The sequence below is a fragment of the Callospermophilus lateralis genome, chromosome 18 (genome assembly GCF_048772815.1).
Source record: "Callospermophilus lateralis isolate mCalLat2 chromosome 18, mCalLat2.hap1, whole genome shotgun sequence".
In the NCBI taxonomy this organism is placed as follows: domain Eukaryota; kingdom Metazoa; phylum Chordata; class Mammalia; order Rodentia; family Sciuridae; genus Callospermophilus; species Callospermophilus lateralis.
In genome coordinates, this window is record NC_135322.1 from 34,115,626 (window position 1) to 34,141,770 (window position 26,145).

At 56.7% G+C, this 26,145-nt stretch overlaps 1 protein-coding gene across 1 annotated transcript in view; it reads right to left on the bottom strand.

Annotated features, from left to right (window-relative positions):
• Positions 1-256: 256 nt before the first annotated feature.
• Znf423 (zinc finger protein 423) overlaps positions 257-26,145 on the bottom strand; it is a 316,423-nt gene continuing 290,534 nt past the window's right edge. Inside the window, exons 7-8 of the mRNA XM_076838789.2 lie at positions 25,668-25,783; positions 257-948 (exon numbers count right to left, since the gene is read on the bottom strand). Of these exons, the coding sequence (XP_076694904.2) occupies positions 919-948; positions 25,668-25,783 (146 nt within the window). The 3' untranslated portion in view covers positions 257-918. The remainder of the gene's footprint in view (positions 949-25,667; positions 25,784-26,145) is intronic.

Below are 26,145 nucleotides of genomic sequence, written 5' to 3' on the forward strand. Positions count from 1 at the left end.
AATGAGAAAATCAGAGTGCTTGATCTCTATGGGTTCTTTCCCTTCTGACTTTGGTGTGACCACTGCCAGCTCATGCAATCTGTGTGTTAAGTCCCTACATTTCTTCTTTCTCAAAAGAAGCGGGGTCTATTGTGTGCCGGTCCCCAGGGGCATGTGTGAACCCATGGGAACTCGCCTGGAAACACCCCTCACTGGAGATGACAGCCCCCTCCACAGCCCAGGCTGGGGAGGAGAGAAGCAGGCAGCCGGATGCTAATCGCATGGATTCCCTTTATTGAACTGTACTAGTTACTGCAGTCAGATTAAGTCACATTTAAAAGCAGACCATCCAGTTGCACTGAAACCGATTATATTCATTACATAGTTTTAATCACTGTCCGGTGAACTGGCAAATCCAATCAAAGCATTAGTCTTTAATTAAAAAATTAAAAGGAAATATTCAGACAATAGCCAAGCAATCACATCACGATGCACAATTACCTAGAATTGCAATTAAAAAGTAGTTAACCAAAGGGGGGAAAGAAAAACAAGAAAGAAAATAAAAAAAAAAGAAGCAAAGGAAAAAAAAATCACACTAATCCTTTTTTTAAAAACTATCAATATAATACATGAAGGAACAAAGGACAATAGCCTCAAAAAGCAGGTTTCTCTAACACTAGAAATGTAGTCTGCGGCGGAAACTCTAAAAGCACACTAGCTGTAGCAGGACAATAAAAAATACTGAGCATGGAATACTTTTAATCTCTGCCATTAATATTCATTTCCAGCTGCTTATAATAGCAGCGCCTCATGGCCAAATCATTAGAGTTTTACATCTGGGTTGCAAATGACACTTTGATTGGATGTAATGTTCAAATGGCCCTCCCCACGGCGTCTCCGGCAAGCCTTCTGCGGAGAGGTGTCCTGTCGAGCGGTCCCTCACTGTGCGTGCTGGCTCATCGTGTGGTTCTGCAAAGGCGAAGAAAAGGAGACGCGCATGAGGGCAGAGGAACGGAGAGCACGCTGGCCCCTCCCACCCGGTGCACGAGAGCTGCGGAAAAGCGTCTCGATTATCACCAAACAAAATGCAACACGCAAAAAAGTGCTCCGGGGACGCAGCTGCCAAGACGGCGCGTTGATTCGGGGGCTTGGAGATCGGTTCTGGTGGCTGCCAACCTGGGCTCCCTGTAATTTTTTTTTTTTAAGGCTATTCAGGTCTACGTGGAGGGAAATGGAAATGGGCTACGTGGAGGGAAAGAAGAAATGCTGGGGAGGTGGCAGGAATTAAAACCACCTAATGACAAGGAGGAAACTATCTCTGGCTGCCTGCAGGCTGCCCCCACGTCCCCCTCTCCATCCTCCCCGTGGCTGCTCAGAGCCTAGCAGAGGGAGACAGCAGATGTGCTGCACAGCTCTCTGGCCAAGAAACACCCGAGTGGGCACAGACACGCAGAGGCAGTGGGCGGCCATGGAGCCTGCAGCCCAGGCAGGGGACAGGTCACCCAGCAGGAAGGGGCCTGGGAAGAGCCTCTTGCCACTGGGCTCTGGGAGCCTGCCTGTGTGGCCACGTGACACTTCTTGGGCCAGAAGAGGAGGGTGTTGTGCCGTTTGGCTGAATTCGCCTGGGAACCCAGGGCCCAGGTGGGACCCTGGAGCCAAATGCTTCCCACTCGTCACAGCCAATGGCACGTCCCCCCTCCTGCCAGCCAGAGCGGGCCAGTAGTGTTGATCTGTTTTCATAGGAACCAACAGCCAGCGGGTGAGGGTGGGATTTGGCCTTTGAGAACCCAGTCTTTTGTTTCTTTTCGGTGGTCTGGGTTGCAAATCCAGACCAAGTGCATCCAAGCCTCAGGTGGTGCTCCTTCTCATGACCCAGGAGAGAGGAAATGAAGTCCACGAGGGATGGAGTGGCCTTGCGTGGAGTGCACAAGGGCTGCTGATCCAGGGTGAAGCTCCTGCCCCTGTGGCTGGCTGGGCACCCTGGCCAGCGGCCTATGATTCCACACAAGCTGGGAGCAATGGCCTGCAGCTCTGCTGCTGACCACCAGGGGGAAGAAGAGGCGCTGTATCCTTCTCCTGGGCTCCAGGTCTGGCTGCGAAGTGGACGCCCACAGCTTCTCCTGGAGCCCTGGGGCCCAGGTCTGAGATGGGACTGCGCCTGCTTCCAGGCACAAGTCCCCTGTGGCAGCCACCCCACACTGTAGTCACTGCAATGGCCTCCATGGTGCTATCACTGACCTCTCCAGCCAGCTCCTTGTCAAGGAGGGGCAGCCCCCAACACCCCTTCCACACAGAGAAGACACAGCCCCCAGCACTCCATCCGCTGATACTCGACACGCAGGGTGCCAAGGACACCGGTGCAGGTTGCATGGCTGGTGTTTGGCAGGCATGGGCGCTATGTCACGTTGCGTGTGAATCACTTGCAATCCCCACAACAGCCTGACAAGTTGGGACATCAGCAGATGAGGAAATCAAGGCTCAGAGAGACTACATCATCAGCCCAAGGTCAACCAGCTAGGACACAGGAGGGGCTGAACCAGGCAATGAGAATCCAGGGCCCCACACCCAGATGGGCACCCCAGGCCAGCACCAGACACAAGCCCAGACTGCCACATGTCCTGGCAACTCGGGATGGGTGTCATGGACCCAGAGCACTAGGCAGGTTGTCTGAGGCCACAGATGGGATGCAGGCGGTTTCCATGGAAACCCACACCCTCCAGCCAAGGCACCTCTCCTTGTACTTGCACAGGGACAGCCTGTTAGTCCTGGGGGAGCCGGCCCATCCCGTGCACAGACCGTCCTTCTAGCTCCAAGTTTCTTCTGTCTCAATTTCACCGGCTCTTATCCCTCCTAACTGAGCCATGCACAAGTCCTCTGGGTATACAGATCACCTTCCCACCTCGAAGTCCCCTCCAGGTACCGCCTGACACCTCCCACACACATTCACACACCTCTTCTGGGCAAGTCTGGCCTCTGCCGGGATCCCTTCCTTTCCCATCCCCACAGCACCCGGCCCAGTGCTGGGCACACAGTCCTGACGGGACACCTGGGCCTCCAGTGCCTCGTGGCAGCATGGCAGACACAGCTGCTCAGGGACAATCTGGAGGTCTCACTTCCCACTGTGCCCAAAGAGCCAGCGGGAAGCGGCGGCTATCAGGTGTACTCCGTTCCTTCTTCCTAAGTGGGGGGCTGTGGAGCAGGAAGGGAAGGGGCAGTAGGAAGACACCAGGCGCAGCTCTTCTCCTGTCTCACGTTGACTGGGCCTGGCACAGGGACAGTCCGTATTGTTGAAGGCACCCATGAGAGGGTGAGCAAACAAAGGAGCGCGTGGGTAGGACAGACAGGGGGACGGGGACAGCTAGTGCAGGGGAAGGAGCCGCACAAAGGCAGGGAGGCTGGGCTGAGTGTGCCAGGGTCCCAGGGCCCAGGCAGGCCCAGGGTGGTGCCAGCCCACAGGTCACCTGGAGGGATGGCGGGAGTGCAGGCCACAGACTGCCCACCAATGTGGACTCAAGCAGCAGAACACCAAGACGGTATTTAAACTTCACCAGATCCTCGAGGACCACACACCGCCAACAGGGTGCAAGGCAGTGTCCGGGGACCTCTGGGTGAGGAGGCAGCCTCTTGCTGGGGTGCCAAGCACAAGGCCGGCGGAGGCACTCGCCGTCCACCCTGGCTGCTGGGAGCTGCCGGCTTAGCAGTCCCGAAGGCGGAAACTCAGGGTTCCCGAAGGCGGACCACGGGTTAGGAAACTGGGGGAATAAATGACAGCAACAGTGGCCCTTCTCACTTAAAGAGCCACAGCAGGTGGTTCTGAGATGGAAGGGTAAAATTTCCTTCCCTGAAGTATATCTATATTTTTTTATGAGAACAAAAGCCCAGGATGTCACAGCAGATGGAAATGTCAAAACTTGATGCCCCAAGGGAACTGGGCACCAAAATTCACTCAGTGTGCTGTTAGTAAGTACCTGCTGGATGCTCTGCTCTGGGCTGGGCACAGTGAGGGTAAGGAGAAGACTCCAGGTGGGTTCGCCCCTTGAGGGGCCTGATGTGAGGGGCGAGACGCACAGGCCCCCAAACGTCTGCGGAGTGTGGTGCAGACGGCATCTCGGCCAGGAGGCTGGTCAAGACCGTGTGTGTGTGTGTGTGTGTGTGTGTGTGTGGCAGAGGGGACCAGGTGCTGAGCTGGGGAGGGCATCAGCTCTGCCTCAGGCCAAGGGCAGTCTCTCCAAGGGCAGAGGGGGTGCAGGGGAGCCACTTCCAATGGGCACAGTTCAACAATCCTGAACACACTCGAAGCCCCTTCCCCCTGGGCTGAGAGGCGTGGCTGGGGGAGGCCTTCCTTCCTAAGAGCTCCTTCCACCCGCCATGGTCCTCACAAGGGCATTCTGGCTTAATGTCTACTTCTCTGTTTATGCCTGTGCTATATTTAGCCCCTTGGAGGAGGAAGAAAATCGTTTTTTAAAGATGCCGCCGACCCGCAGATGAATACTTCCCTGCACCATAAAGGCCAGGGGTGGGGGCCAGGGAAGGACGAGGAAGACCTGGATGGAGGCCCGGCATCCACACTGGCCTCACTACCTGCCAGGGAGACACAGCTGTGGGGCAGAGAAGCAGGTGAGGAAAATAAAATGGGGGAGTGGGAGGGGCGGGTGGTCACGGCTGCGGCTGCTGTTCGCCCATGTGCTCCTGGGGTTGGAGGTTTCTGGTGGAGCCTGATTTGGGAGTCTCCGCCTGAGATGGGCAAGGTGGAGCCTGGGGTGGGCACAGAATTCTGCACACTCCCAGAAGTGTCGGGGTCAGGCCTAGGTGGGGTCCTGGGGAGACCCACAAAAGGAGCCCCCTGTGGAAATCAGGACTCAGGAGCTGGCTCCCTGTCGCACGCTCGGCCTCTCAAGGGAACAGCCCAGAATTCACTTACGCTCCTTCGTTCATTCACTCAACAAAGCTTTATTGACTCCCTGCCGGGTGACAGCCATGAGCTCCTTGCTGGGGATTCAGCAGCAAGGTGTTTCTGATCCCAATCCAATCTCGAGTCTGAGTTGGGCACAGGGGGACTGGGCCAGGTGTACGGGGCACCAACACCAGCCGGAGTGGGCCACGTGGAGGTTCAGCTGGGGTCCAACTCTGTCGGGAGGCAGCCCTGCCCCAGCCCACCCCACAACACAGCACAGAAGCAGACCCCGCCCTCCGCCTGCAGCCCAGGACTGCTGCTCCAGGTCTTGGCTCCATTTCCTGTTCTTTGCCAGGGGACTCCGATTCATCTCCCCTTGATGCCCACCCACCCCAGTGTCAGTGGGAAGACTGTGCCTGTCATGGGGGCATGAAGCAGCGAGACATCTCTGCTCATCCCGGGATGCACTTCACCAAGTGACCTCAAGACAGGCAGGAAGCATTAGTGCGCTGGGCTGGGCTGAGTCCAAATCCTACCTCTGAATTCAAATCCTACTTCTGCCACTTACCAGCCATGTGGCCTCGTAATAAATGCCTTGACTTCTGGGGACTGGGGCTGCCTCTTCTGAGGTGCCCCGAGGACCCAGGAGACAATGTGCATGTAGTTATATCCCAGGCCTGGCCATAAGGAAGTGCTGCACAGGTCTTCCTGTGGTGTCCGCCAGGGTCTTCCCGACCAGACAGGTGGCTGGGATGGAAGGGCCTCTTGCTCCCTGCTAGTACCCCTAGGAGGATACCTACAAGTTTAGTGGACTGACCAGCGGAGCCCCTTCCTGCTTGTCCCAAAGGCTGCTGAGGTCTGAGGAGTGTTCCTGAGGTGGCCCGATCTTGGGTGGTCCTGTTCCTGGGCAGCAGGCACCAGATGAAGCCCCCCATTCTCACGACGGCTCCCCTCCAGCCCCCAGGTGGCGTAGCCAAACCCACAAGTCAGTTTCCCCTGCCTCTGGGTACCAAGTGGGATACCTGGTGAGACTCCCCGGGGAACGCGGGAGGTGTGGCTCACCCACCCACCCACTCCACAGATCTGTCATGTCCCAGGCTGGGCCTGGAGCACCCTGGATGCAGAAGCCCCACTCCCTTCCTTGGGGAACCCATGCTGCCCATGGTGAGTGCAGGGGTAGCCAGACTCGAAGGCCCTAAAGACCCTAAAAACCAGGAAAGGAAGACTTATCCCTGGAGAAGAAGCCCCGGCTCTGGCCCTTGAGTCCCTACAGCTTAGTCAAGCCACTCACCCCCAGGACTTCCCACCCGTTCTCCCTGTCCCCCAGCCACCTGCAGAACCCAGAGGCCTTCGCCTGGACCCCACAACACCTCGCTCCCCCTCCTCATGGGAAGCAGCTCTGGTCGGCCTCCTTCCTCCCCACTCCTACCAGTAGCCACTCCCTGGCAGGCTGCAGCCACCATGGCTTGACAATGGCCTTTCTCCAAGGGCAGGGACCAAGTCCACAAACTCAGCAAGTCCTCTTAGCCACGGAGAGAGTCTGTTTCTGGGAGAAAGGGAGGTCCACCAGACTACAGTCACGGCCATGCTGGACTCGGGCAGGGAGGGAGTAGGGCTCTGTTAGGGTTCATTTCACAAACAGGGAGCTTGGCCTTGTGCAGTGGGCAGCAGAGAGAGAGAGAGAGGGAGGGAGGGAGGGAGGGAGAGATGGTGGGAGGTGGGCAGCTCCTGGCCTTTTCCAAGCCTGTGGCTGGAGCAGGGGTGAGATTTCACTAAAAGGACCACAGAGAGAGGACTTCTGATGGGAAGATGCTTAAGGAAGAAGCTGCCCTCCAAGGACGGCTTGCGTTAAGGTTTGCCCTGTGTGTGAGTGTGCGTGCGTGTGCATTTGTGAACACACACAGAGACGAATGCATTTCCTGGGCAGGACATCCCACCTGAACAAACCGCCTGAGACGTGAATGACATTGACGGTGACCAAGGTTTTTCGTGGCTCACCCCGTCGTGTCAGGCCCGCTTCACACCTCACGAGCATTCACTCTTCAAGCCCCACGACAGTGCCCTGAGCTAAGCGCCATTACTGCCCCTATTGTACAGATGAGAAAGTCAAGGCGCGGACAGGCTCGGGTCCTGTGGCTGGAAGGCGGCGCCGATCGGCACCTCCACGGCGCGTCTGCAGAGCCCCCCCCCGCCGTGGCACTGCTCTGCCTGTGAAATGTGAAAAGTGCAGCATATGTTGGGGGAGCGATGAATAATTCAGCTTGGCAGAAGCGCAGGGCATGTGCTGCGGAGACGAGCCTGGATAGGAAGGCGGGGGCCTTATTGATGAGGCTCCGTGATGCCAGACGAGGCAGCTTGCCCTTAAATCTGGGCCATGGGGAGCCATCGAAGGTATTTGAGCTGTGGAGTTACACGAGATGCAAGACACGGGGAGAAGAAGCTCATGCCTTCAGCCAAAAAGGTGTCTCAGCGGGGTCCGCCTCTCCCTGGGCTCCGGGCCTCTGCTCCCTGGCTAAGCCTCCTCCCGGCGCACACCGCTCTCCTTCCCTTTGGGGAGGGTGCACAAGAGGCAGCTCTGCTTCCCCTCTCTGCTGCATATCACCTGGGCAGCCCCTCTCTGCTTGTGAGCACTTATTTTTAGAAGCATTTGACAATCGTCCAAGGGTCTAAGACGAACAGATGGCCTGTCTTAAAGGCTCGTATGTTCGCTAGTTTGCACTTCTGACAAACGGTAAGCGCACTCGAGAGCGCCCCATAAACAGCCCTGAATGAATACTCAGAACACAATTTAGCTAATGCACGTCATTAAAATTAGGCGTGAGCAATGGCCAAGGCTCCCTCCAAACGCCTGCCCAGTGACGCGGCGGCCCTCCCCCAGGGCCCAAGCTATGACGTGGATGCACCCCACTTCCCCCGGCAGCCCCCACCTGCTTAGGTATCGTGCCACTGACACCAAGGGCAGGGTGAGCTTTGCCCATGCAGAGGAGACACCCACCCTGGGCGTCAGAGTCAGCCCCCTGACCCGCTGGCCTGGGACAAAGCCCTGCAGCAGCTCACAAGGCGGAGGAAGAGCAGCAGCTCCTCCACGTGCAGCCATGTGCATGAGGGTTTCCTGTCTCTGCCTCCAGACAGGGAGGCAGCCTGTCGTCTGCCACTCCAGAGCAGCAGGAAGTGAGCGTCACGAGGCTCAGGCAGGGAAGTGCCGGGTCTCTGTGCGAGCGCGGGTGCACCCCATCTCCGCGCCAGGAGGGAGAGTCCAACTTCCAGGGAGCAGGAGGGTCGGTCCAAGAACAGGAACAGATTCAGGGACCCAAGAGTGGCCTGGGGGACGTAGGAGGCTACATCCAACAGCCTCTGACCCAGACTTCTTCTGCTGGAGGTTCAAGGCCACCAACCCTGGCTGGGCTTCTTTGTTGTGCACCTCCCCTCTCTGAGCTCCCCTCTCACCTGCACCCAGGACAGGAGCTGGAAACCTCGACCCTCACATGAAAACACAGGAGAAAATGTGGGTGGGGGGGAAATTTAAAAAAATCCCACGGGGACACGTTCCATCCTGCTTACATTTTGAAAATAAAACTCACCGGAGAATAGATTATTAGGAGGGAACCGAAGCCTTCTATGATGGAACCAGCCTGTAAACAGGCTCCCAAGTCGAGCCACCCAACCAAACAAGGGAACGCACAATACTTGCCCAGGGGACGGCACACTCCGGGGAACCACACTTCAGCCCGCAAATGGGCCCAGGCGGTCTGTTTGTGAGCAGAGAATCGAGGGCAAGAGGCGAGACCTTGGCCGCCGCACAAGGGAAGTGAGAGTTTTATGGCTGTTGTCACAAGCAAAAGGAGAAGAAATATTTCCAGGGCTACTTGTAGATTTGTCGCCCTGAGGGGACAGGGTGCCCATACCCGACCCCAGGTCCGGAGTTAATTTGGCCACTGCAGCTCTTGCTGTTTTTCCAGAGAGGGATCCCTGGTGGCGAGGCCCCTTGGGAACAAATTGGAGACTCAGCCCTGGGAACAGACGGTTCCAGCGATGGTGTCCCAGGTTCAGCTCTGTGGACATTTGCACTGGGCCTGTCAACCTCGTCGGCCACTGTGAAGCCTGCACTAACCACGGCAGCCAGGTGCCTGCTTGGACCCAGGCAACAGTTCATCTCAAATCTGAAATAACCAACCCCCAGTCCCCTTCCCTCAAGGAGTGTGAGCCAGACCCTTGGAAGGTGTGATTCCAGCCTGACAGAGTCAGGCCTACCCACTGCAGACCTCCAGGAAGGCCCAGGGTGGAAGTGGGGACACAGTGGCACTGGTGGATGGTCTCCCGAGACCTCATGAAGGCCTCTCTTTCCACTTCAGGGCTAATCTGCCTTTTTGATCGACAACGGGAAGACCAAGACACAAACTCTGAGGAAGTTTTTGTGTCAGGAAAGAGGGCTGATGAATTCCTGGAGATCCATGTGCCACGGGCAGGGTTCCTCCAACCCCGTGGAGCTGCGGGTTCAGACCAGGCCTCAGCCTGGGGGCTGTGGAGGTGCTGGGGCCACATGGCCAACAAGGTCAGCCCAGCCCAGGTGCAGAGCAGCATGGCTCAGCCAAGACCATTGTCTGAAGAACACAAACTTCACGGAGAGGGAAGGAGCGCGTCAGCCCCAGGGATGGCTGCCCCATGGTCAAGTAGGCCCAGGGTCACCAGGGCTTCTGCTTTTGCCAAGAACCTGGAAATCTAGATTTCTCTTCAGAGACCAAACTTCCTCAGTGTTTAAAGCACTGTGTGCGTCAATCAAAACAGGTCTGCAGGCCGACTGTGGCTGAGGCCTGGTGTTTGTGAGGGCCCCAGGATGCCCCAAAGACCCTCGCCACACTAACAGGGCTGGGGCCCCCATGGCAGGAGGCAGGGGAGAGCAGTGCTCTCAGGTGGCAGAGGGCCAAAGGATTATTTAGGGTCCTCATCAGAGGAAGGGGAGGTGGGACTTGGCTCAGTTGAATTCCCAAGAAGAGGACGGAGGTAGAGGGAGATTCTGGTGACGCCGGAATCGCCTGCCTGTCCTAGCGCGGCTGTCTCGGGAGTTGTCCTGCCCGGCTGACCTAAGTGCGTCTGGGGTGTGCCAGGGTGAGCACGGCTGGTGACACCAAGGCACATACAGGGAGACTAGAACCGCCCACCGTACCCAGAGCCATACGGGACCCCCCACGTGAGCATCTCAGGGGTTGTCTCTATCTGGAGAGACCTGTGCCCCTTGAGGGTCATAATTATTCCCCTCAAACTCTCCTGGCTTCTAAGGCCCCAGAGTCCTCTGGTCCCATAGCATCCCCAGGGGCAGAAGGAAGGAGTGGTATGGAGGGACAGCCTCTTGGGACACTTATGAAAGTTCCCAGGTCCCCCCTACAACCCCCCAGCCCTGTGCCATGGGGACTCCACACTCAGAGCTCACGCTCTCGTCCACATATACAAACTCACAGATCCCCCCATGTCCCATACTCACTGATGGCTCACGATCACACACAGGTGGCCCCCCATACACACACTCAGGAACACCCCTCTCTCTTTTTGTGTGTGGATACCACAATAAACCCCCAGGCCCATACCTGCTCACCAACAGTCCACAATCGCGTGTGCACACGCACACACACACACACACACACACACACTCAGACTCCTTACATGACAGTGCTGGGCAGGTGTCAGGGGATGACGATGCGATTTGGCGTTGGTCTCCCCACACGATGCGACTAACCTTCCCCGCTGCTGGGACCCCCACCCGCCTGGGCCACGGGGCCCCTCTGAAGTCCATATTCCTGGAAGAGGGAAGCCAAGCAACCAAGTGCCCGTGAGAAGCCCAGATGTGAGGTCTCCTCAAGGGAGGGTCCCTGCTTGAGCCGTCCTGGGTCCCTGCTCCACCCAGAATCAGTCCTGACCGGGATCAGGAGGGCCCTGCGAGGTGGGGTGCTTGCTGCCCTCAGCCTTAGTGACTTCTTCCAATTCCTCCAATCGCCAGCCCCTCCCTCCACCGACCTCCCAACAGCTGTCCTGCTGCCCAGTGCGCCACACAGCCCCGTTCCAGCTCTCCTCGGAGGCCCAGCCCTGGCCTGGCCCTCCCGCCCTCCCAGTATGGCACAGCTCTGCACCTGCCGAGGGTTCCTTCCAGCACCTTCCTCAGCTTGCCATGACCTGGTCATCTACCCATCATGGCCAGCTGCCCCTCATCACGCCACAGACACCGCAAGGCAGGGTGTCATCCCTCGGCTCTCACGGTACCCCAGTGTTGGCTGAGACACACTTGGTAGAGACTCCAGGAGTCTTCTAGAAGCCCACAAGCTAGGCAGCCAGGCAAAGCCTCCAGCCACTGGCTAGGGACAGGAGAGGGAGAAAGAAGTTCCTCGCCCAGTGCCCTTTGTTTCCCCTCCACCAGGGCATGTTAGACTGTTTTATTTTTTTCCAGTAGGAGAGATCTTTGAGGACATTACGCTAAGCGGAATAAGCCAGCCGGAGGGGCAGATAATGCATGACTCCTTTTATGTGAAGCAACTAGAAGAACTGAACTCCCAGAGAAAGTCGAATGTTGGCTGCCAGGGCCGTGAGAAGGGGACTGGGACGGGAGTGTTTAATGGGGACAGAGTTTCAGTCTGAGAGGACAAAGAGGTTCTGGAGATGGGCAGTGGGGATGGTCCCACAATAAGGATGCACTCGATGCCACTGAACGGTACACTTAAAAATGGGTGACATTGAAAAGAGAGTGGGAAGGATCCTCCAGGGTGAGCAGGTCAGGTGGGAGAGAGAGGGGCCCGTTCTGCACCACCATAACCAGGCTAGGGTCCTTGCTGGGTGGCTGCCCCCATGTCTGTGGCTCCAGAGCTGAAGTTGCACAGACCAAGGTGGCCTGGCTAGAAGACAGCTGCAGTACCCAGGGGACACAGTGCCACCTCCTAAGCACTAGTGGGTACTGGCTCCAAGACCATCTTCATTTCCAGGAAGTAGAGGGGCTTCCTCTGTGACACCTGAGCTGACCAGTGGTGGTCAATGGTGGTCAATGGCGCAGCTTCCGGGGCCAGGCCATGGAAGCACAAATCCAGGGTTCCTGCCCCTGAGCACTGGGACGTGCTGCCGAAAGGCCTCGCCTGTGGTCACCGCAAGCCAAGGGGACAGGGGCCCTGCTGGCTGCTGGAAAGAAATGTGTGAGCATTCCCGGGTTCCAGGGTAGGGAGGCAGGAAGGTGGGCAGGAAGACCCCCGGACATGTGAGGAACTTTGCCATCTTGGAAACAGCTGAGGTGGGAGGAAATTTTCCCCCCTTCATTTTTTTTTTTTTTTCCTGACTCTTTGCAGGTCTTGATAATCTTCACTACTTATTCATCAAAATGCGACAAGCAAACCCAGCTCCACACAGAGCAGCACATTTCACAAAATGAAAACCAGGACAAATAGCCAATAGCAGGGATGGAATACTCGAAAATCAGGGCTGCATTGGAGAATCTAGGTCACACGGTCACTAATTATACAGAACACGTATGTTCAGGTCCCCGAACTAACCCAGTGCTTTTTAGGTTTTGCAAATGATGTCTAAAAAACTTTGATCGGATCCATTCTACTTTCTTAGAAATTTTTGTTAATAGTAAAACTTTCCTGCGTCTTCAAAATTCTAGGAAATTGCCCACGCTGATGAAGAGGGTGGTCACCCTCAGAAAACATGGCCCAGCACCCCCCAAATTGGCTCCCTGAGCTCACACAGCTCAGCCCCCCTTGCTCACAGGCCCCCAGGCTGCAGGGCCAGAAGTTCCGAAGATGGACCTAATTTGCTGTGATGAATTGTGTGCATGCACCAGTGATCAAAACTGCAGCTGAGACCGATTACAGTTAATGATGGCCACGGTTCTTGTGAAACACGTAGGTGTGCACCCTTGCTGGTCCAGAGACGGAGCCGGCACAAAGCAAAGGGCAGAGGCTGACCCATCACCCCAGGGAGGCAGGGTTCTGTGGGCTGCCCAGCTCTGGGAGGCTGGGCCCAAAGAACACTGCCTTCCCTGTCCTCTAAACTCACTCAGCCACCAATCACACCGTGGGCACACTGTCACTGTCCACATACCTGCCCGCCATGACAAAGTGGTCTGCAGGACGGGACGGCTCCCCTTTCAGCACCAGCGACTCTACCCCAGTGCCGCTCAACTAACAGATGTGTGAGTGTGTACGCATGTGTGCAGGCTGTGTTAAGGTGGGGAGAGGCGCAGGTAACTGTGGGGTTAAGAGCGCACGAGGAAGGGACCATAAAAGCTCTGCAGTTCCCAGCTCACGAGCATGCCCGGTACTGACGGACAGGGAGACAGATGTGCTGCTGATGATGGAGAGGAGCTGGCGGGTGACGAGCAGATGGGTGGGTGGATGGACGGCAGATGATGGGGGAGGGGAGGGTTGGATGGAGGAATGGTGGAGGCAGGAATGTGCTGGAAATACGTGGGTACAAGGGAAGACAGGCTGGCGTTCAGATCTGGTCTCAGCAGACACTGTCTCTGTGACCCTACGCCTTCCCTTCTCTTAAGTACCCACTTACTCATCTTAAAGGTGGGGCTAATATGTCTACCTAGCAGACTTGATGTGAGGTTCACCAGACCATACACATAAAAGGTTTTACAATGCGTTACAGTCACTTCACACTGTCCTAACTAACACCGTCCATGCAAAACTGTGGCAATCCCATGCTTTTGATGCAGCAGCATCCGGAATAAAAGTGGGGGAGACAAGGACAGTGTCATAGGTCAGGGCTGCAGCCTTCTGGGGCTATGCACCCAGCTCTGATTTTGTCAGGATGTCTTGTCACTGAGTAGGAGAGCAGGGTCCCCCACTCAGCTCTCCTGTTCACAACTCAAACCCTAACAGGCAGAATGCACACCCACCCTTAGCCTGAGCCCCACTCCCCACTGCTGGTTGCCCACTTTAATGCCCAGTTCCCAGCCGCAGATTGCAAATCTGTAAAATGCTGTGACCCTAAAGTACTTCTAGTGGCCCCAGGTTGCTGAGGCACAAGGAGATGATCCTTGCAAACTGTTAAATATCTTGACACAAACTGGTAGACCAAGGTAGGCTGTGTTCACCTGTGAGACCTTTAAATGACTATATTTCAAAAAAGGGAGTTTTCCCACAATTACAATGGCTAACTTTTACCTAGAGGTTAGTAAGTGCCACACACTGTTCTCAGCACCTTCATACATTAACTCCTCAATCCTCAAAACACCTTTATTAGGTAAGGACAATGAGGCCCAGGAGGCTGACTCCCTGAGGCCACGGAGCCGGTCAGCACTGGACCCTGGCCACCAGCCCCAGATGCCGTCCTCTGTCACCAGCAATGGTCCCATTTTACTGATGCAGAAACTGAGGCTCTTTCTGAGCCTTTCTGGAAAAGCGGCTTGCTAAGTATCTACCTGGTCAGAGGTGGCTCTTAGATTTAAGCCCAAATGACCTAATCCTAAGACTACCACCTCCTTCCCCCTGGCTGTTCCCTGTTGTAGCCCCACCCCACTGTCCCCCCCAGTGACACTTAAAAATGACACCAAACTGAAACTGTCACCTGCCCTCGTCCATGGTACAGCCACACAGTGACTCTCTTGCAGCACTGGACAAGCCCCAGCCGGCTGGTTTGATTCTGTCTAAACTTCAGCAGCAGAGCAAGGAGACCCACATTCATTATTGACACAGCAAAATTAATTTTCTGCCGTTGCCTCCGTCTCCTCTGCCTGCCCAGCCCCCAGCCCGCGCCTCTCCTGTGAGTGTTGCCGGGCGGCCGCTGACTGGTGCTCCTGAAATGCCAACTTGCATTTCTCATCATTAATTTCTTTCTAAATGTCATTAGTAATTGTTCCTGCTCGACCAAAGAGTGCAATCCAGGTTTCCACCGAGAGCACCCTGGTCTCTTCTCTTAGCTGGAGGGGGCCGAGAGCCTCCAGCCAGGCCGAAGCCCAGCATCCTAGTAGGGGGCAGCTGGCCCCTCCGTGGACGAGGTGGGAGGTAGCCGGCTTCATCGAGATGAAAGGGGCCCAGGGCGGCATTGCAGCGGCGGCTGAAGCTCAGGCCACAGGGCATCGGACTGCCTGGGTTCAAATCCCACCTCAGCCACGGCTCAGCTGGGCCTCGGTCTCCCGTCTGTAAAACGGGGACAGTAACTGCACTGGCCTGAGAGGGTTGCCCTGAGGATAAGATAATGGATGTAAAAGGCTTCCCACAGGGAAGGCTCCTTCCTCCCGCCCAGGGCTGCAGCTCAGCTCTGCCACTTACCAGCTCTGTGCCTGAGCCTGTCCCTCCCATCAAAAGAGGGATGGTGACCTCGGCATCAGCTCTGCCACTTCTACCCCCAGTCTGCTCTCCTCTGCCAGCCCCTCTCGGGGAGGCGGGGGGCTGGACACGGGCCTCGTTCACAATCGGTATTTTGTCTCCCCACAATCACCTGCCAAGCAAGGTACTGGTGGCCCACTGTTCAGGTGAGGGTGGTGAGTCCCCAAGAAGAGAGCCGGATGCCCAAGGCCCACTGACAGCAAGAAGCGAGCCTGAGGTCTGCACCCTCTGGCCCCGCGCCCTGTCCTTCCTGTTCGCTAGGCGTCCTCTTTGTCCATGTCAGTGACAGGCAGAGCTTTGCACAGTACACATTTCTGTGGCTGTTGAACCAGTGTGGCACCCACTGTTACTAGTATTGTCATCGTTACTAAGAAACTGAAGGCATTTGGTCCCGGCTGGGACCACGCTGGCGAGGGGCTGGGCTCGAGACACACACAATAGCCAGGGGCTCGAGGCTCCTGGCAGCTCCCCCGTGCCCATCTGTCGCGATGGCATGGTGCCCCTCTAAAGTTGGTTGGCCCCCTGCCCTAGGGCATGAATGACAGGCTCTGATGGGCAGACAGGCAGCCTGAGGCCGATTCCAAGTGCCATCTCTGCTCCGAGCTGGGCCTTTAGGGGAGGCTCCCCCGGTCCCCACCTGGGCCTCAACACACTTCACTGCTCAGGCAGGCTGACCCTGGGGGCTCAGGAGGGCATCTGAGCAGAGCTGGGCACAGGCTTCTGCCTTAAGGCCACCCTCCCAGATGCCCATGTCCCCCCTCCTCATCTCTAGTGACCATGAACAGCCACTGCACATACAGGGCTGTGCGGAGCAGTGTGGCCCGTGCCCCGGGCACAGTGCATGGCACTGATATGGTCCTCTGGAACTGGCCTCTCTGGGAGGCAAGGCCTGTCCACCCACCCTGGTCCACAGAGAGCTGGGCCTTGGCTGCTAAGGGCTGTGAGGGCTCTCTCCACTCTTGGCCTCATTCAGGGCTGAGGACACACCCGCTCAGGCCAGACTGCCTGGCATACGGCTCTGTCCCCCAGCGTCGTGTAAAGCTGGGGAGCCTCAGTTTACCTGTCGATGGTTCTACCCTCGGGAGGCCCCTGAGACCGCCCCGTGAGGCCTTGCTGTCCGATCCCGTGAGCACCTGGGGAAGGCCATCTGGTTTCCACGGCTCTCCCATGAGGAGCGCAGGCCTGGGCCCGGGGCTCCCTGAGGACAAGGCACATTATCAGTGCCTGCCTCGGTTTCCTCCAATCGTAGCCCCTAAACAGACACATGCAGCCCTTCAGGACACTCAGCCCATCCATTGGTGACAATGATGTCATACTTTACTGTGAACAGGGAAGGCCTTGTCCCCCTTGGACAGCAGATAAACCGAGGCTCAGAGACCCAGACTGCGGCCAGCGACACAGCAACTTGCAGTGAGCGGGGACAAAGCCCGGGCCCTGAGGGGCCCAGCTGTGGGGCTGTGCTGTGCACAGAGGTCCGATGTTGAACTATGGGCTGAGTTATCCAGATGCGTGGGAATGGCAGTGTTTTGGATTCTGGAATATTAGCTTGTACATGATGAGAGCGCTTGGCGACAGGACCCATGTGTACACGCGCAATTCATCCATGCTTCATACACACCCTGCCCACGTTGCCTGATGGTAACGTTACGATACCCTTCATGACTTCCTACGGGAAACAGAGTTTCACGGTGCAGAATTTTCCACCTGCAGAGTCAGGTTGGCCTCTGAAACTTTTAGATTTTTGGAAAGTCTCAGATTTTCAGATTAGAGATGCTCTTCACGACTGACACGCTACATGACGCAACTCGGCGCCATGACACTGTCCGCCATGAGCGACCATCAATATTTGGTGCTCGATGGTGTGCTGTTTCCCTCCTTGTGTGAGGTGAGTGGTTTAGTACAGCCCTCTGCGTCTCCACCACCGGCACATATCTGGCACACAGAGGTGCTCAGAAAACACCCATGGGCAAGACAGAGCACCTGTGTGTCCAGTTAATCGAGTAAGTGAACCGCAAGCTCATGGACCCTGGCGATGGCCACACAGGCTGCTGCACACCGAGCTTGACTCTGAGCCAGACCTGGAGCTGGAGGCTTTTAAAGTACCATTGCCTTTAGACCCTCAAAATTCCCCAGGGAACAGACTGTCATTGCCCCCAGACTCCTGAGGCCCAGAGAAGGTCAGCAACTTGCTCACGTCCCAGAGCTGCTTGGTAGCGAGGCTGGGATTTGAAGCCAGGGCTGCGGGCCCCAGAGAATGGGCATGCCGTGCCGCCCCGGGAGCAGGATTGGGCTCTGGCTTCCTGCCCCAGTGGGAGGACAGCAAGTGCAACGCCCTCAGCAACCTCCCAGTCTAAGCATCTTGTGCCCATGGACCACAACCCAAGGCAGCCGCTCTCGTCCCGTTAACAGAGGAGGCAACTGAACCCATCTGGGGGAGAATGTAATGGGGTGGGACAGCCTGGGGAGGGTGGCATCGCGCCCAGCCCCAGCCTCCTGGGCCTCTGACCTCAAGAGTAGCCAGCTCTAGTGGAAATAACAGTCTGACTCCCAGGAACTATTCTCGCTGTCCCCCAGGGAGAGGCCCTGCTTTCCCTGCAGTGTTAAGGGGACAAGGACTGGGCCACTCCAAAGCAGGACGGAGGAAGACACTGCTACCCACAGAAAGTGCTGCCAGAGCCAAATGCCAAGTGCGTGCCTAGAGCAGGCTCACTGTTTAATTACTATTAGTTATAATTACCCCGTGATCTGACAGTGGTCGTGCAGAGAGGCAAGGAAGCCGGCTCCCCCACTGCTCATCTTACAAGGACTGGGGGGGGTTATTTTTTTAAAATATTTTTTTAGTTGTAGATGGATACAATACCTTTATTTATTTATCTTTATATGGTGCTGAGAATCAAACTCAGGGCCTCACACAAGTCAGGCAAGCGCTCTGCCACTGAGCTGCAGCCTCAGCCCCAGGACCAGAGGTTTTCAAGAAGGTTTCCCAGAGTCTGTAGATTGCACCCCACCTTCTTTTTCTTCTTTCCCTGTTTGTGTGTGAGCTCAAGAAAGAAGAATGCATTCCCCTGTTGGCTGGATGAATGGATGAATGAATAGACAGGTGGATGGATGAATAGGCACGAATGGATGGGTAGATGAACAGAAGGATAAATGGATGGATGATGGATGGATGAATGGATGATGGATGGATGAATGAATAGACAGGTGGAGAGACAGGTGGATAAATGAATGGATGGATGAATCAATGAATAAATGGATGGATAAATGGATGATTGATGGATGGATGGATGGATAGACAGGTAGAGAGACAGATGGATGAATGGACAGGTAGACTGAGAAGTGAATGGATGAAGAGACAGGTGGATGGATGAATAGATGGATAGATGGATGAATGAACGGACGATGATGGATGGATGAATGGACAGGTGGAGAGATGGGTGGATGGATAAGAGATGCCTGAACAGATGGATGGGTAAATGGACAGATCAATAGGTGGATGAAGACAGGTGGAGAGATGAATCTACAACAGAGGGAGACTTCGACCTCCAAATATTTACACTTGGGTGGGAAATCAAGTCACTTATAATCCATGTTGGTAAAGGGGGAGGGATTAAGTCAAGGACTGGAAAAGCCAAAGGAGAGAGGATGGAGGGGGGCTTCTCAGAGCAGGGCACTTGGACTGGGCTGAAGCAGAGGGGAAGGGTGTTCAGCACCAGGGTGAGCAGTCACACACGTGTCCAGGAAGCCTCCAGCGAGACCTCTGAAGAGCTGAAGCAAGATTAGCCCAGCAGAGTGCAGCAGAAAGGCAGCTGCCACCTGTCCCACTATCTTCACTCCAGTCCTACTGTCCGTTATTCCGTTCCTGGAACACCTCGTGTCTGTCTGGGCCTCAGGGCCTTTCCCCTGGCTCTCTCCCTTCCTGGAGGATCCCTCAGTTCTTCCCTAAACTGGCTATTTCTCCTCTTCAGGACTCAAGGGAAAAGCTTTCCTGACCACCCAATCCAACGAGACCCATAATATTCCCTCACCCTTGCCCCAGCACTCACCCCCCCACCTCCAGTTAAAACAGTGTTTTACTTCTGAATTTTATAATCGGAAATCACTAGTTCATGTATTTACTGACACATGGTCCTAGAAGGTCAGCTCTGTTGATTTCCCAGTTCTAACCCAGGGCCCTGCAATGTCACCAGCCCTGCAGTGCCGCCAGGAGTCAGTACCCGGTGTGTGGGGTGGAGAGAATAAGCAGACATTACTATCACTGCGTGTATATATGTGACTGCATGACCAATGTGATTCTGCAACCTGTACACTCAGAAAAATGATATGATATCCCATCTGATTCAAATGTATGCTATGTCAAGGTCATTATACTGTCGTGTGCAACTAATTAAAACAAATTTAAAAAAATAAAAATAAAAATAATTTTAAAAAAGAAAGTAGGGGGAGGGTGGCGCCCAGCGTTCTCCAGGGCGGAGCAGGCAGGGTCAGGAGGAGCTCAGAGCCCGCCCCTGGCTGGGTACCAGGATCCAGCCTGGCGGGCCACTTGCCCTCGGAAGGGCTCAGGTTGCCTGTTGGAAGACCTCGCTCTGCTTTTAATCAATTGTAATCATTTAGCTGGAAGCGGCACGATCAGGCCCAGACAAGCGAACAGCGAGAGCTAATCCTTTAAGCGCGCCCGCTGGATGCTGGGCTGGCCGCTTGGCCGCCGCGGGCCGGGCCCTGTGAGCGAGGGGGTCCAGCTCCAGGGTGTGGAGCAGGCCCGCACTGCCCTGCCCAGCCCGGCCAGGAGGGAGTGGCGCGCATGCGTGCACCTGCCAGGGACTCCTAGCGCCCAGGCCGGCTGCCCCCACCAGGCCGGGCACGCCAGGGACCTTTCTCTGGGTCAAGGCTTCCTCCCCACCACAGCCAGCAAGTCGCAGGCTTCCACAAAGGGCTGGAAGGAGGCAGCGCTGGAAGCATGAGGTCCCCGCCCCCGGCTCCTGTGCAGGGCGGCGCCTGACAACCGGCCCAGGGGCCCGGGGCGTTTCCACCGGGGCTCACCCAGGAGCACATGTTTTTGCATCCCCTGTTACTGCCACTCGTGCTACCTGCTTGGCCCAACTACTAAAATAGTTCCTGGGTCCCCTGACAACGGAGGCTTTTTATAGTTCAGCACTGCAGGCCTCATTTAAATCTATTAGCTCATATAAATGGCAATTTACTTAAACTTTGGAGGGTTTCTGTTTGCCTCGGTGGCAAAGACAAATTTGGCTTTGCACACCGCTCTGCCACTTGGTTGTGACCTCAAGTGAGCCGCCTGACCTTCTCAGAGCCTCAGCGTCCATCTCCATCCCCGGGATAAGGTACCTGCTTTCTGGGTGCGCTGAGACCCTTCATGCAAAGTGCTGGGAGGAGACCTGGCCCAGGTGGAGACCTGGGGGTGGAGGAGGTCAGGACTGGGTCTTGTCCCCTTGCACGGACTTACCCACCAGCCACTAGCATGGACGGCTAGCAGCATTTTCCCTGCCGTGTCCCCTCAGGGGTGGGGAAGAGCAGGTGGTGAAGAACAGGAAGAACCTGGGGCTCTTAGGAGGGGGAGAAGGCACCGCCCCTGCTCAGTGTCCCTGGGATCCAGAGGCAGCTGGGCTGTGTGGGGAGAGGACGCCCCTCCCCTCAGGTCGGCTTACCCCTGGCAAGGGGCCCACAAGGCCGCAGGCCTTCATCTGCTGAGCCCTGCGGCTGGAAACACAAGCCCTGATGTTTGCTGGGTTGTTTACACCCCACTCGAATCTCCACACTGCCCTTCCCGGGCCTGGGGCACAGCGGAGGAAAACAGGGTCTGCAGCAAGAGGGCCTGGCCAGAACAAGTGGAGGGTCCCGCTCCACGCCCCTTCCCCCTTGCCACGCTGCTCTGGAGACCCAGCTGCTCCCCCAGCCTGGCACTGGGTGTCTGAGGCCCAGGGCCCCGAGGCTGGGCTGCCTCAGGAAGGACTCAGACTTTCACTTTGTCCAAACTCAGGCCAGAAATCACAGCCAACTCCAAGTGGGGGAAGCCCTAAAAAGCCACCTGATCCTCCAAGTGCCTGAAGAGTAACCGGCCCCTGTGCCCAGGGCCTTACTCAGTATAACCTAGACGGAGGAACCATCAACACCCCCATTTTGCAGATGAGGAAACCGAGGCACAGGGTGAGCCCAGGACAAGGCTTCAACTCAGGGCTGCTCCCACAAAGCCCGTGCCCCCTGCTTCCTGCTCTGCAGGACTCTGGACAGATGCACTTGTGCCGCGGATTCCTTGCGTCTTCCACGTCCGGGACACTTGTGCTGCCTCCGCAGCCTGTGCCCTTCCTCCTGCTGCTTGGTACAGTGTGGCCCAGTGCTGCCCCACCACAGCTCACTGGAGCCGCTCAGCTTCCGATTCCCTCTCCAGGCCACCTGTAATCAGGGTCTCTGGGCCACCTGTGGCCACCCCTTCCCGGAAACACCAGGGGGTCTGTCTCAGCAGAGATGACGGGAGCAGAGAGGGGTAGGAGGTTGGGTGGCCCTGTCTCGCTTAAGTGACACTTGGCTCCTGGGAACAGGACCACCAAAACTCAATGTCACTTCTTGCTCTTGGCATCCAAAGGCCACCCTGCTCACCTACAGCCGAATTCCCTTTGTGGCTCAGGCTGACTCCAGAGAGTGATGCCCCCGCACCACGATCAGCAGGGACCGTGATCTGCGTCCTGAGTGTCTGGCACCTCCCAAATTCACAGGGCCACCCGAGGTGTGCTGAGAAATCACTCCACCCCACAGAGCGTCCAGGGCTTGAAGACAGGTGTCCCAGCATTTCTCCCACAATGCACCATCCTCCTCTCCCAGATCCACCCAGGACAGTCTCCTGGGAGGTCCCTGAGGCCTGGCAATCCCCACAGGCTGACCGGGGACCAGTCCCTAGGATGTGGGGACGGGGCGCTCACACAAACCTTGCTCAGTCTGCCCCGTCATCCCCCACCTATGGCCCTGACAACCACCCCTCTGTTCTGATAGATCTCTCTTTTTTCCTAGAATGTCAAGTCAAGAGAACGTACAGCACGGAGCCTTTTGAATCTGGCTTCTTCCACTTGGCATTTAAAATGTGTCCACATCACTACACGTATCCACGGGTGCTTTGCACTGACAAGCAGTCAGTTGTAGGAACAGACCACATTCACACGTCTGTTACCCATTCACCAGGGGAGGACAACCAGGTGGCTTCTGTGCAGGGCCATGACACATCAAGCTGCTGTCTCTGCTCACCTAGAGGCATGGGTGGTCCCACCCTTTCCTTTCTGAGGGGCAAACACCTGGGAATGGACCACTGGCTCACACGGTAAGTGCATGTTTAACTTTATAAGAAACCCGCAAACAGTGCTGTCCTGCGTTTGTCCCCTGCTTGGTTTCTTATCACAATGAGGATAAAAAAAACCAATTCCTTCAGTGCCGTACACTTCTTCCCATGACCTGGACTCCATCTGCCTCTCCCCACTGCTGTGCTTTAGCGGCACTCTGCCCCATGCTAGCCACAGGGCCTTTGCACTGATGGCCCTCATCCACGCTGCCTATCTGCTCACATTCGAGTCTCAGGTCCAGTACCACCTCCTCAGAGTGGCTCTCCCTGACCATACTCACCAAGGAGTGACTAGCCCCCTCCTGACATGCTCGGACCCATTTTCTTCCCGTCATTGATCATTACTGCAAAGTGTCTCTCAACCCCTGTAGAACACAGGCCCACGATGTCTCTTTCGCCACTGTCTTCTCAGTTTCAGACCGAGTGCTGGGTACACTGTGGGCCCTCCACATACATGCTTTAAGCAAATGAACACCAAAACATGACTCCCTCTCGTGTTCCTAATCACTTTGCTAAAACCATGCCCCAGTTTGTCAAAGTCCTCTGAATTAATCTCAGTCTTTTAGGCAGAACAAGCTGAACTCAGAATCTAACAGGGCTTGCACCTCCCTCATCCTGGCAAGCGTGCTCCTGTAAATGTATCCTAGGAAAGTCTAGAGTCGGACAGGACAAGCCAGCCGGGGGTCAATCGTGCCTCTGATACTCTTATCCCCACAGCAGTTCTTTCTGGTCCTTTGGTGAGCTCAGTCCTAAACTGTGCATCTCTTTAAGACCTCTGGCCACAGTCTCTTGTGCTCACCAACACTGGCTTCCCAGGGTCTCCCTACATGACCTCCAGTGACATACGGCCACAAGTGCCAGGTCAGGCCCTAGCAAGACAGGAGCTCCGGCTGGGTCTTTTCTCCTGCGGCCCCACCCAGACCCTCCCGTCACCCTCTCCTTCCCACCCTACAGGGCCTGCAGCCCCAGCCTCAGTGCAATGACAGTGAAACCTCAGCCAAAAACCTCCTCCCAGACCCAGAAAATTGCCATTCAGGTTACTTAACGGGAGCCATTATTTGCATAGATTTGGCGTTGCTACAACATTCCCCCATTTAAATGGTCTGCAATTAAAATCATTAATTGCACAAATAGTGACTCGTTAAGGCTGTAATTGAGTGAGGTTCTCGGCATTTGAGTGTCTGACTTAAAAGTGAACCGGGTGACCCAGGAAATCACCAGCTCATAGGAACCGTTCCCGGGTCAGGCTGGTCCCCAGCCCAGGCAGGCGGAGCCCAAGGCGGATGGAGTCTGTGCCCTGCAGCTTCACCACATCCCACTCCGCCACCACCACGCGGAGGCTCTGGGGGAACACCTTAAAGCCAACCAAGAGGAGCTCAGTCATCCCTCGGTTGGTGCCTGGGACGATGGAGGAGCACCAAGTCCAAGTGACTCGTAGCTGAGAAGCCCTGATGCGGTTTAAGAGGCCTGTCCTGGTAGTGGGCCCACACTGTGGGGCAGGCAGGGGAGGACGGGCGTGGCCAGCGCTGGAGGCCAGAGGCTTCCTGGATGGGAGGATGCAGACCAGGAGCTGGCCCTGGGCCCCACGGTCCCTCATGTGTCCTCAGCCCAGAGACACAGCCTCACTGTGTGGATCTGAGGGGGACACAGCAGAGGGGCCTGGGTTTGCATAACTGGGTCCCTAATTCTGTCCCATAATATGACAGCAGAATGAAGGTCACACAATCCATATGAGGAGCTCCGAGGGCTGCCCAAAGGATGGTAAGAAGCGAACTTTCCCGAAAAGAATACCTGGGGGCTTTTCCAGGTCAGCGATGAAGGCTGAGCCCAGTCCTGGCTCGGGCCTCCTGTGGAGACCTGGCCGACAGTAGGTGGTGACCGGCTCTGTGCGCTTTGTGGGCCTGTTCCCAGTCCCCCAGGTGACGCTGCGCCAGCCAAGCCGGGCCTGGCCGCGTAGGTGGGCTCTGGTGGATCAGAGAGGCCACGGCTGCCCTGCTCCCACCCCAGAGTGGCCACCACTGTTGCCCCCCAAAATGATGGGTGACCGCAGAGGGTCACCAGGTCTGACACACTCCTGGGGGCTGGGGGGGTTTGCTACGTGACATCCTGTGGGCCACGGTGTGTGGGAGTCCCCAGGGCTGTTGACCAATGCCAGTGCCCCTCCCCGTCCAGGCAGGGGGTCCCTTGGAGGGGCCACGGCTGGGAGGAGGGGACGTGCGTCACTTCCCTGGGAAGCCTGGAGAGCTGGCTCTGCTGTCCCCACCTCACTCTCCTCCTGGCCTCGGTGACCATGGAAACGTGAACGGGCAGGGACGCTCCGTGAGTCCAGGTCATGGAATGAGTGCCACCTGCCCCTCACGTCACACGAGCAACCAATAAGCCGCTGTTGTAGCCCCAGAGGTCCAGAGGAGGCTGCTGCGGCCTGCCCTGCCCCGCCCTGGCCGCAAGGGACTGCGCCCCACTTCTGTGTCCACCCACGCGGTCCCCGGGTGGCAGTGTGGACTTCGGGGGCTGCAGCGTCCCCCTGTGGTGTTGCTGTAGGCCAAAGACATCTGTGTGTGGGGGGGAGCGAGCGTGGGGACTGTCCGCTGTGTGCCGCGCTGTGTGCGTGTGCGGTGTTCCTGGTGCACACGTGACCTCGTCCAGGGGCTCAATTTCTTGCAAAAACCGACAGAGAAAGTGGTTTTCCCTGGGCTCAGATCTCAGTCCTCAGAAACCCAGTAACAGGCGAGAAGGACCCACAGGACACGAGGAGGGGGCTGCAGGTGCCTGCTGAGGACCCTCCCAGGGGTCCCCTCGGCTAGTGAGGGCCCCCGAACTCCTGGCCCCACCCACCGGGCCACCAGTCCCAGAGCCAAAGCCAGTCAAATAGCATCATGCAACAAAGTGGGGAAATGGAACCCCCAGAGAGGAGGGGACTTGTCACAGGAGCCGCATGACCGTGGGACTCCTGCTGCGGGCTGGGCCTGCTGCGGGGTCAGGCTGTCCTGAGGAGCGGGGTCACACCCCCGGCCGCCTGCTGCTCTCACATTCGGGGTGGCCCCAAGCTCAAGCCCCCAACCTCCTGGCTGAACCCAAGACACTGTGTGCCCACGGGCAGACCCCAGGAGGGGCGGGTGCGCGGGGCGGCGCTCACCTGCAGCTCTGTCTGGAAGAAGAACTTCTGCGGGCACTGCGAGCAGTCGTAGATCTTGTCCTCCTGCCCGTGCACGGCAAAGATGTGCTGCTGCAACTTGTTGGCCTGGACAAAGACTGCACCCGGAAGTGGCCATCAGAGGCAGGACACCCGCCCAGCCACCCCGGCAGCTGCCCCACACCACGCTCAGGTAGGGATCACCCAGGCACAGACACTGTGGGCCAGACAGTGCCACAGGGAATATGACCGGCACCTCCCAGAGGACTTCGAGCTAGATAAGCTGAGCTCTGCCACTTGGAAACTGTGCAACCTTGGGCAAGTCACTTAACCTCTCTGGGCTTCATGTCCTCATTCAAAAATGGAGCTCATTATTATTATTGTATGTACCTCCCCGGGTGGCTGGGAGGATCACATGAATATTCATAAAGCACTTCAAAGATGAGCAAGCACATAGTGAGGCCAAGAGATGTGCCCCTGT